At 40.7% G+C, this 12,362-nt stretch overlaps 1 protein-coding gene across 7 annotated transcripts in view; it reads left to right on the plus strand.

Moving 5' to 3' along the window:
• Nucleotides 1-12,362, plus strand: part of nrf1 (nuclear respiratory factor 1) — a 73,434-nt gene that overhangs the window by 558 nt on the left and 60,514 nt on the right. For 6 of the 7 annotated variants that reach the window (XM_060842719.1, XM_060842722.1, XM_060842717.1 and 3 more), the window contains exon 2: nucleotides 10,556-10,790. In XM_060842719.1, the coding sequence (XP_060698702.1) occupies nucleotides 10,565-10,790 (226 nt within the window). In that variant the 5' untranslated portion in view covers nucleotides 10,556-10,564. Of the gene's footprint in view, nucleotides 1-10,552; nucleotides 10,791-12,362 lie in introns of all 7 variants that reach the window. The other variant, XM_060842718.1, reaches the window with a different exon arrangement.

The raw sequence follows: 12,362 nt of genomic DNA on the forward strand, positions 1-12,362 counted from the left end.
TCTTACTAATCATTAGATCCTAATGTATGAATAATATCCGATAGATTGATGTGCAGCTCTAAAATGTGGAGGGAGTATTCAATCAAGAATGTTTCATTTTATAACTTGAAGAAAATGAGCCCTGACCTTGCAAGGATTGTAGGTTGATGCAAGTTTTGTTTATTATTGGTGTTGTAGTTGAAAGATTTGTTATTACTTATACATTTTAAAAATATTTTATTTCCTTAGACCTAATTGTGATTTGCTTGAAGTGAGTTTTTATTGAAATCATTCCATATTTAGGTTAATTTCTATGTCTGAAACATCTTGAATATTTCAAACAATATTTCATTTTTAAAAGAAAACACCAGTCACTTTTTTGTTCAGCATTTTTAAAAAGATAAACAAATGTCTTAACTCATTTTTGATCTTGTTTGAACTATCCTTACACTTTGTAGGGTCTTGAAATTTCTTGACTTATTAGTTTGAACATGTACAATTAGATATTTCTTGTAGTCTTGTTGGAATAGTGCTGAATAAAAATATAGTTAAAAGATACTGAAAGTATAGAAAATCTTTTTTAAAAGACCAGCCTATCTTCTATACTTGATCTAACAAAGTTTCTGCTCAAATATCTAAAGTATGAGGGTTTATTTTTAAGAGGAATGTAGAAACTCTTAACCTGTATTTATGTGGGGCTTAGGGGATAGTGAGGACTGCAGATGCTGGAATATGGGGCTTGGCTGCAAGAATACCTGCAAGAAAAATGGATTTTGGGAAAGCAAATCAGAGCAGGCCTTATACACTTAAGGGTAAGGTCCTGGATAGTGTTGCTGAATGAAGAGACCTTGGAGTGCAGGTGTATAGTTCCCTGAAAGTAGGGTCACCGGTAAGTAGGATAGTGAAGAAGGCATTTGGTATGCTTTCTTTTATTGGTCAGAGTATTGAGTATAGGAGTTGGGAGGTCATGTTGCGGCTGTACAGGACATCGGTTGAGCCGTTTTTGGAATTTTGCATGCAGTTCTGATCTTCCTATCAGGAGGATGTTGTGAAACTTGAAAGAGTTGAGAAAAGATTTACAAGGATGTTGCCAGGGTTGGAGGATTTGAGCTATTGGGAGAGGCTGAATAGACTGGGTCGGTTTTCCCTGGAGTGTCAGTGGCTGAGGGGTCACCTTATAGAGGTTTATAAAATCATAAGGAGCATGGATCGGATAAATAGACAAGGTCTTTTCCCTGGGGTCAGGAAGTCCAGAACTAGAGGGCATAGATTTAGGGTGAGAGGGGACAGATATAAAAGAGACCTAAGAGGCAACCTTTTCACGCAGAGGGTGGTGTGTATGGAATGAGTTGCCAGAGGATGTGTTAGAGGCTGGTAGTATTGCAACATTTTAAAGCTATCTGGATGGGTATATGAATACGAAGGGTTTCCAAAGATATGGGCCAAGTACTGGCAAATAGAACTAGGTTGGGTTGGGATATCTGGTTGGCATGGATGAGTTGGACCGAAGGGTTTGTTTCTGTGCTGTACGTCTCTATAACTCTAAAACCAGAAGAAGGTGTGGTGGATCTGCTAATATAAACAATATTTAAAATATTGATGTCACTTAGCTGATAAATCTTCAGGCTCAAGTGGTCTACACTGCACAAAACTGAGCAAAATTAGTGATGACATAGCGAGGTGTTCACCAAAGTTTACTAAAATCCTTTGGAAGTGAGGATGACAAATTTATACGAGAAGTCTAAAATTATGGAGTTAACCTCTAAGCAATAGGGGAAAGCTGCTCAAGAGCATAAAGAGAGACCACACTGTTCATTAATGTTAAAGGCTAATAAAGGACAGTCAGCATGAAGCTTTAATTAACTGAATGGGATTTTCAGAGAATTTCATTGGAATAACTTTAAAGGGTCCACAGTATTGAAGGTTACATGGACACAGAGGTGTAACGGTATCAGTTTTTTTTAAATCAATAGATTTTTCAATTGCCAGGAATTATTTCGTGATTTGCTTAAGATATGTGTTACACTTTGTTATACATGCTTCAGAGGTTGTAGTTCTAGGATGAAGGATTAATTTAGACTAACTTGACTATAGTACTGACAGAATACCAAAATTGCTACATTTTGGACAAGATATTAAACTGAAACCCTGTGTGCTCAATTGGATATAAAAGCTGCTGTGACACCATAGGGAAAATAGTACAGGGAATTCTCCTGGTATAAAAGACATCATTCATTTCTCAGCAGTATGTGATCATCAGCAAATATCCTCAGTGCTGACCTTCTTTCCATCATGAAATTAGAAATGGAAATGTTCATTGTGCAGTGTTGACTTATATTTACAACTCTTCATAAGAAAGTAGTCTGTACTTGATAGCAGCAAAATCTGGGCAGTTTCAGGCTTGGACTGGTATGTGGCAAATAACTACTGCCATAATGTCTGCGGAAAGATATAGACAGGCTAAGCAAGTGGGCAAAACTTGACAAATGGACTATAATGTGGGAAAATGTGTAGTCTTGCACATAGGTAGAAGAATGAGGGGGCTAAATATTATTTAAATGGTGAAAAATTGCAGGAGGGTGTGGAACAGAGGAATTTGGGTGCTGTTGTGCATGAATCACAAAAATGCATCAGAGTTCAGAGGTAACAGGGAGGGCAAATGGAATATTGGCCTTTTTCAAAGGGAATAGAATATAAATGTAGGGAGGATTTACTAAAATTGTACTTGATACTATTCAGACCACAGCTGGAATATGCTCAATGTTTTGGGACCCTTAATAACAGATGTAAAGGCGTTCCAGAGAAAAGTTCAGTAGGCTGATATCAGCTGTGAAGGGACTGTCCTATGCAAAGAGGTTGAGTAGAATGGACTTGTACTCATTGGAATTTAGAAGAATGAGAAGCAGTCTTATTGAAACATATATGTTATGAGGGACGTGATAGGGTACATGGAGAAATTTTGCTCCCACTTGGAGGACAGTCCAGGATCAGAGGCATAATCTTAGTATAAAGGGTCTCACAATTAAAACAGATGAAGACTATCATCTGTGGGATTCTTTACTACTGGGTCATTTAATCTATTCAAGACTGAGATAAACAGATTTTTAATCAGTGAGGAAATCAAGGGATGAAGGGGAGAAGACAGGAAAATGGAGTTGAGGATTATCAAATGAGCCATAATCTCATTTAATGGCAGAGCAGTCTCTTATGGACTGAATGGCCAACTTTTTCTACATCTTATGGTAGAGTCAAACCATTTGCTCTTGATGTACATGTTATTGCCCTTGATGAATCACTTACCATAAATATCCTGACCAGCAACCCAACTTAGCCAGCTACGTAAATGCTGTGGCTACAAAAGTGGGTCAGAACAGAAAATGACACTTTCTTCCTAACTGTTTAAAGTCTGTCTGCAAGGTACAAGTCAAGGGTATAGTGAAATATTATCTACTTAACTGGATGACTGCAACTTTAACAACCTTTTAAAGGTTCAGCAGTGTCTAGGAAAAAAACAGCCAGCATCATATTAAACATTCACTTTCTCCTCCAGCAGCGTAAAGTCGAAATTATGTGTACCATTTATGATGCGATACAGGAACTTACCAAAGCTTCTTTGACTGTGCCTTCCATTCCTCAAGCTATCTACAGAAATAAGGGTAGCAGGCAAATGGGAACACTAAAGCTTTTACTAACTTGCACATCATTCTGACATGGAACTATATTACCATTTCTCATCTCATTGGATCAAAATCCTGAAGTCTCGGAGGATCTTCACTGAGACTACAGCAATTTGAGAAGATGATTCACCACTTTCTTAAAGGAATTTAACAGATTACCATAAATAATTATCATGTCAGTAATATCCACCTCCGCTTAACAAATAAGAATGTACAAAATTTACCAGTACATGAATTCTTATAGTCTATCTTCAATGCAGGTTTTGGAACTTTAACTCATGTTTGCATTTTATACAGCATTGACATTAATTCTTTGTAAGTTATTGACCATTTAGCCTGTTGTACTATCCAGACAACTGGAAGACATTGAAAAAGTTCACAAAATAAAGTCCAGTGGGGCGATGAGAAGAATTTTCTTCTGCATAGTGTTATAATCTGGAATGAAAAGGAAATGGATGGTTTTGTAATGAATTTCAAAATAAAATTGAGTGTATAGGTGAAAGGTAGAATTTGCATGGCGATGAATGAATTTATGTGGCAGTGAGACTAATTGGATGCCACATTTAAAGAGCTGACAAGTAATGGGCTGAATGATTTCGTGCACTGTATGATTCTATAAGTATGGAGGGGATACAATTGAATTTTAATCCCAGGGTGGGCATCTGCAAATTGAGGAGCAGTATGGGTAGATTACAGAAGATTTATGGAAAGACTAGAGGGTTGAGTACATGTAGCTAATGAAATTCAGTGTACTTGAATAAGAAAATAGGACATTTTCCGGAATAAGCAATTTAAATGCAGTGCAGTAAAATAGCAAATATATATACATTTTATAAAGGCATTTGATAAGGAAATGTAATGATTTTGAGCAAGATTGAGCTCATGAGTTTCGAGCTAATACATAAAGTAGGCAATGGTTAACAGAAAAGGTGAAATGTTTAGGTCATTTTCAGACATCCAGTGTGTAACTAGTAGTGCTTGGGTCTCAAGTATTTAAAACCTATATCAGTCATTTTGAGGTGACAGTATAACATTTCCAGATTTTCCCAATGACACATGGCTAGTTGGGAAAAAAAGTGAGGAAAATGAAACGAGACTGCAAATTAATATAGACTTTTAAGTGAGCATAAAAGGGGCAGACAGTGAATAACATGGGAAATTGTCCACTTTGGAAGGACAGTGGGAAAGCAGAACATTTTTATGTCACATTGTTGCTATTGCAACCACTGAAGGCATACTCATAGCTGAACAGTTGCAGTGCCTGTGATGTCACTGTCACAATGCTTCAACAAGGTACCTGCATCGAATAATTAGAAGAGTAATATATGTATTTCCCAAATTAATTCAAATCCTAGGTTTGTAATATGCTCTGCCCTGTTCCAAACAACTGCCCCACTTCTCATTGTATACCTCCTACTCGTTGCTGTGCTGCCTTCATGTTTTCTGTCTCTGGGAGAGAGGCAGTGAGGGATTGGGAGTCAGACGACCACAGAGGTAGTGACAAGTATTGAGTGAAGCAGCAAATAGGAAACCGGAACTGAGGATAGGTGGGGTCAAGAGGAACAGGAGAACACAAGGTGAAGCAGAGTAGGGTGCTGAGTGGAGGTGTGCGGGTGGTGAGAGTTCCAGGTGCACATCAATGATATCAGCCACTGACCTCCTCTGCCAATGTGATGGCAGGCAATGCACTTTTTTTTAATAAGTGCGCGATGAAAATGTAAGTGTTTACAGGAACTTGTACATTAATAAAGTATGTTTACTGCATGCTTTATGATATATTTATGTTTCAAGCAGCTTCTTACACAATGGCTTAACTTCATTCTCACATTTCATTCTTCTTTTAAAATAAAAATGTTTGTCAATCAAGCAAATTGCAACCCTACAAAAGTAGAGCATTTCATTGCAACGAATTATACTGTTCTTGCATTGGGCATTGCCTTATAGAGGTCTGTAAAATCATGAGAGGTATGGATAGGGTAATTAGGTAAAGTCTTTTCTCTTTTGGGGGGTAGGGGGAGTTCAGAACTAGAGGACATAAATTTGGGATGACAGGGGAAAAATGTAAAAGAGACCTCAGGGGTATCTTTTTCACACAGAGGGTAGTGCATGTATGGAATGACCTGCCAGGTGGAGACTTACAATTATAACACCTGGATGGGTATATGAATAGGAAGGGCTTAGAGGGTTATGGGCCAAGTGCTGGCAAATGAGACTGCATTATTTAGGATATCTGGTTGGCATGGACAAGTTGGACTGAAGGATCTGTTTCCATGCTGTACATCTCCATGACTGAGGCTCTTTTGACTCTTAAGACTATGAGTTTGCACAATATTAACAAATAATGGCAATGCAGTTGGTATCTGTTGGTTAAAATTCTTGATATGCTAAAATGCCTCACTGTTTTAGAAAACTGAAACATTTCAAACGCACATTGACCATAACCAGGAATTACCACACCCACTTGGCCCTAATGGTACTGGCTCTTACTCATTTATGGAACACCTATAGTTTATACTGGGTGACATGTAACTAAAGCAGATGGATTAATAACTTTGAGTAGTTTTGGTGGAATTGCAAACCACGGGTATACATGGCTACAGGATGGACAGTAGCAACTTGATCAGGAGCATATCTCAAAGCTGTAGTCATCATCATCACCTGGAAGGGTGAGAACACTGCCATATAAGGGACAGTATCTCCACCTTCAAAAGCTGAGAATGAGTCCATCATTGTCATATCAATACTATTGAGTTCCATTCTAAGAGTCACAAACCATCCTGACTGCCACTTACATCAGAGTCAAAAAATGTGGTGCTGGAAAAACACAGCAGGTCAGGCAGCATCTGAGGAGCAGGAGAGTTGTCACTTTTGGCATAAGCTCTTCATCAAGAATGTCTCCTGCTCCTCGGACACTGCCTGACCTGCTGTACTTTTCCAGCACCACACTTTTTGATTCTGACTCTCCAGCATCTACAGTCCTCACTTTCTCTTATTTGCCACTCACATCAGTTATTCCTTGATTGACATTGTATTAAAGTTCTAGAACTCCCTAGCATTTTGGGAGTGCCTTATCCACGTAGGAAACAGCAGTTTAAATAGAGGTAAAAACAATGCCTGCAGATACTGGAAACCAGATTCTGGATTAGTGGTGATGGAAGAGCACAGCAGTTCAGGCAGCATCCGAGGAACAGTAAAATCGACGTTTCAAGCAAAAGCCCTTTATCAGGAATACAGTTTAAATAGAGGGCCTACCAACACCTCTAGGGTGACTAGGGATAGGGAATATGCTTCTTTCATCAGAGAATAAATAAAAATGATACTTTCCTGTGCACATACACAGCTGTTCCTTCCCATTATCTCTTTTGAAGTGCACTCACAGTAGCTCCACCTTCAAAAGCTGAGCGTGGGTCCATTATTGTATTACCCACTCTGGCTACTAGATGTCACTGTTGAGTAAAAATAAAAATGTAATTTTTAAGCTAAATTTATCATCTGTTCAGAACTCTGACTTATTGTGAATGTAATGTGAGTTAGAAACATAAAATCCCTAAGCATAGAAGCAGGCCATTCAGCCCATCAGGTCCACACCAATCCTCCAAAGAGCATTCCATCCAGACCCCATCCCCCTATCCTAGTAACCCTGCATTTCTCATGACTAATCCAGTTAACCTACACATCCCTGGACACTGGGCAATTTAACTTGGCCAATCCACCCCACCGGCACATCTTTGGACTGTGGGAGGTAATCGGAGCACCTGGCAGAAACCCATACTGACCCAGAGAAAATGTGCAAACTCCCACAGGAATCCAGGCTACTGGTGCTTTGTGGGAGCAGTATTAACTACTTGCCACCACGTGGACTGTCTTGAAATGCTAAATAAATGCACGTTCTTCCTTCAGTTTCTTTAAACCAGAAGTTCTGCTAAAGAAATTCAGTTGCAGAACCAAGTGCACTTGCCCTGATTGAGGTCAGCTAGCTGAATACAGAGTGATTATGGAATATGTTTCCATCAATGTTCTGTAGCTGTTGGATACTATATAGGCTGTCTGAGCTATAAACTTTTAACTGTCTTTGAGTTCTGGTTTTACTTTTGTTGTTGGGCATTTTATTCAAATAAGTTAGTGTTGATGAAAAATCTGCTGGAGCTATTACTGGGTTACACTGAAGAATTTGGCCATTTGGTAATGCAGTTTCCAAACCCTGTTTCCAAGGTTTCTTTGTTCAGCAACACTCCCCAGCACCTTATGATTAAGTGCCTAAGTTTTGCTTTCCTCAAATGCAGCATCTCACATTTATCTAAGTTAAACTCCATCTGCCACTCCTCAGCCCATTGGCCCATCTGGTCAAGATCCTGTTGTAATCTGAGGTAACCTTCTTTGCTGTCCAATACACCTCCAATTTTCGTGTCATCTGCAAACTTACTAACTAAACCCCTTGTGTTCATATTCAGATCATTTATATAAATGATGAAAAGTAGTGGACCCAAACACTGATCCTTGTGGCACTCCACTGGTCACAGGTCTCCAGTCTGAAAAACAACCGTCCACCACCATCCTCTGTCTTCTACCTTTGAGCCAATTATGTATCCAACTGGCTGTATTACCTGTGATCGAACCTTCCAACCAGTCTCCCATGGGGAATCTTGTCAAACACCTTACTGAAGTCCATATAGATCACATCCACAGTTCTGCCCTCATCAATCCTCTTTGTTACTTTTTCAAAAAACTCAATTGAGTTTGTGAGACATGATTTCCCATGCACAAAGCCATGATGACTATCCCTGATCAGTCCTTGCCTTTCCAAATACATGTACATCCTGTCCCTCAGGATTCCCTCAAACAACTTGCCCACCACCAACATCAGGCTCACTGGTTTATCGTTCCATGTCTTGTCCTTACCACCCTTAAACAGCAGCACCACGTTAGCCAACCTCCAGTCTTCTGGCACCTCACCTATGACTATCAATGAAACAAATATCTCAGTAAGCGGCCCAGCAATAACTTCCCTAGCTTCCCACAGAATTCCAGGGTCCACCTCAACAAGTCCTGGGGATTTATCTACTTTTATGCAATTCAAGACATCCAGCTTTTCCTCCTCTGTAATATGGACATTTTTCAAGACTTTGCCATCTACTTCCCTATATTCTGTATCTTCCACGTCCTTTTCCACAGTAAACACTGATGCAAAATACTTGTTTAGTATCTCCCCCATCTCTTGCGGCTCCACACAAAGGCCGTCTTGCTGATCTTTAAGGGGCCCTATTTTCTCCCGGTTACCCTTTTATCCTTAAGGTATTTGTGAAAACCCTTTGGATTCTCCTTAACTCTATTTGCCAAAGCTATCTCATGTCCCCTTTTTGCCCTCCTGATCTCCCTCTTAAGTATACTCCTACTGCCTTTGTACTCTTCTAAGGATTCACTCAATATAGCTTGTCTACACCTGACATATGCTTCCTTCTTTTTCTTAACCAAACCCTCCATTTCTTTAGTCATCCAGCATTCCCTACACCTCCCAGCCTTCCCTTTCACCCTAACAGGAATATACCGTCTCAGGACTTTTATTATCTCATTTCCGATGGCTTCTCACTTTCCAGCCATCCCTTTACCTGCGAACATCTGTCCTAAATCAGCTCTTGAAAGTTCTTGCCTAATACCATCAAAATTAGCCCTCCTCCAATTAGAACTTCAACTTTTAGGTCTCGTCTATCCTTTTCCATCACTATTTTAAATCTAATACAATTATGGTCACTGGCCCCAAGTGCTCCCTCACTGACACCACAGTCACCTGCCCTGCCTGATTTCCCAAAAGTAGATCAAGTTTTGCACCTTCTCTAGTGGGTACATCCACATACTGAATCAGAAACTTTTTTTGTACACAAATTCCTCTATACCTAAACCATTAACACTATGGCAGTCTCAGTCTATGTTTGGAAAGTTAAAATCCCCAACATAACCACCCTTTTATTCTTACAGATAGCTGAGATCTCCTTACAAATTTGTTTCTCAATTTCCTGCTGACTATTAGGGGGTCTATAATATAATCCCAATAAGGTGATCATCTCTCTTATTTCTCAGTTCAACCCAAATAACTGCCTTGGATGTATTTATAGAAATATCCTCCCTCAGCACAGCTGTAATGCTATTCCTTATCAAAAAAGCTACTCCCCCTCCTCTCTTGCCTCCCTGTATGTCCTACCTGTAGCATTTGTATCCTGGAACATTAAGCTGCCAGTCTTGCCCATCCCTGAGCCATGTTTCTGAAATTGCTATGATATCCCAGTCCATGTTCCTAACCATGCCCTGAGCTCATCTGCCTTCCCTGTTAGGCCTCTTGCGTTGAGATAGATGCAGTTTAATTGATCAGTCCTCCCTTTTTCTCTGCTTTGTCCCTGTCTGGCCTGACTGTTTGGCTGGCTTTTTTTCCTCAACTGTACCAGTCTCAGATTGATCTCCTTCCTCATTATCTCTCTGGGTCCCACGCTTCTCGCTCTCTCTCTCTCGCTCTCTCTCTCTCGCTCTCTCTCTCTCGCTCTCTCTCTCTCGCTCTCTCTCTCTCGCTCTCTCTCTCGCTCTCTCTCTCTCTCCCCTCTTTCCCACCCCCCCCCCAAACTGGCAACTTACTAGTTAAAATCCTCCCAAGCAGATCTCCCTGCCAGCACATTTGTCCCCTTCGAATTCGGGTGTAATCTGTCCTTCCTGTACAGGTAACTTCTATCCTAGAAGAGATTCCAATGATCCAAAAATGTGAATCCTTCTCCCATGCACCAGCTCCATTATTCCACAGGCTATGTATAAGTTGATTCAAGCTCTTTTAGATTGCTTAGGTCTTTTTTGCCAAGATTGTCCTGTTCTCATTGCTAACCTCTTTCTCCATGTCCTCTATTCCCTGCCTGCAGCAGTAAAGTTTGATGGAAGGACACGGAGCCAATCAAAACCACGAGCACATGACGACAATCGAGGCTCATGCTGTTGCCCAGCAGGTTCAGCAGGTGCATGTGGCCACATACACAGACCACGTGGTCCTGAGTGGAGAGGATGACTCCCCTTCATCCCCAGAAGAAACTTCCTTTGACGATTCTGACATCCTAAATTCAACCATCACAGATGAAGTCACAGCCCATCTTGCTGCAGCAGGTGAGACTTTGGACTGGGAGGATGGGGAAAATATGGAAACGCCATGTTTTGCCTTCTCTTCTGAGTCTAAACATTAAAACTGGATCCATTTCCAGTTGTTAAAATGTTATAGCTTTGCACCAAATGGCATACTTTCTTTTGCCACATTCACTGTATTTTGTTAACTTTCTACTCCACCAGTTGGGTGTCGTTTCACCCTCTGATACTTTCATCAATCAAGTCGCACTTTCACCTCTTAGTCAGATGGTTGTAGATTCAAATCCCGCCAGAAATATGAGCTTATAATCCAAGTTGACATTTGCACTATAGTACTGGCAGAGTGATGTGCTGTCAGTTATTTGAATCAAAGGACTGTCTGCCTTTTCAGGTGGATGTGTAGATCCCAAAGAGTTATTCTGAAGAATGGGGAAGTTTTCCCCTACCATCCTGAACAATATTTACCCCTCAGTCATGACAGAATTAGTTATCTGGTCATTTTTTCGTTGGAAATTTGCTGTATTTAAACAAGCTGCTGTATTTAGTCAATTGTAGAGGCAACTTCAGTGGTCATGAAGTGCTTCGAAAGGCTGGTCATGGCATTAATCAACTCCAGCCTCCCCACTACTCTTGAACCATTCCATTTTGCCTATCGGACCAACAGATCCACGTCAACACATCACTTGCCCTTCACTCCCTAGAACACCTTGACACCAAGAATAGCTACGTAAAAATCCTACTTATTGACTACAATTCAGCCTTCAACACTATTATCCCCTCAAGACTGATTACTAAACTTAATGATCTCAGACTAAGCCCCATTCTCTGCAACTGGATCCTCAGTTTCCTGACCCACAGGCCACAATCAATGAAAATTGTGGACAATATTTCATCACCACTAACACTCAACATTGGAGCCCCCCTAGGGTGTGTACTCAGCCCCTTACTATACTCACTGTATACCCATGACTGTGTCGCCACATACCAGACCAATGCTATTTACAGGTTTGCTGATGACACCACCATAGATGGTGACAAACAGACTGCAGACGGGAGGTGGAAGACTTGGAAAAATGATGCACTAAGAACAACCAAGCTCCCAATGCCTGCAAAACCAAGGAACTCATTACTGACTTTCGGCGGGATGTTACTCATGCCCCCCCAACACATTAATAGCATGGAGGTGGAACGAGTGGAGAGTGTGAAGCTCCTGGGTTTGGGTCATCCACAACAAACTTTCTTGGACTCTTCATGTGGACGCACTGGTTACAAAGGCTCAACAGCATCTCTTCTTCCTCAGGCAGCTGAGGAAATTTGGCATGACGGTGAATATCCTTGCCAACATTTATAGGTGCGCCGTTGAGAGCATTCTGTCTGGATGTATCACTACCTGGTATCGCAACTGTACCATTCAAAATCGAAGACGGTTTCAGAGAGTGGTGAACTTGGCCTGGACAATCACAAAGGTCAACCTCCCATCTATGGAATCTATCTACCAGGCCTGCTGTCAAGGAAAGGCCGTCAGCATTCTCAAAGATCCATCCCACCCTGGCAATGTTTTTCTACAACCTCTACCATCAGGGAGAAGGTACAGAA

This window comes from Hemiscyllium ocellatum, chromosome 23 (assembly GCF_020745735.1).
Source record: "Hemiscyllium ocellatum isolate sHemOce1 chromosome 23, sHemOce1.pat.X.cur, whole genome shotgun sequence".
Classification (NCBI taxonomy): domain Eukaryota; kingdom Metazoa; phylum Chordata; class Chondrichthyes; order Orectolobiformes; family Hemiscylliidae; genus Hemiscyllium; species Hemiscyllium ocellatum.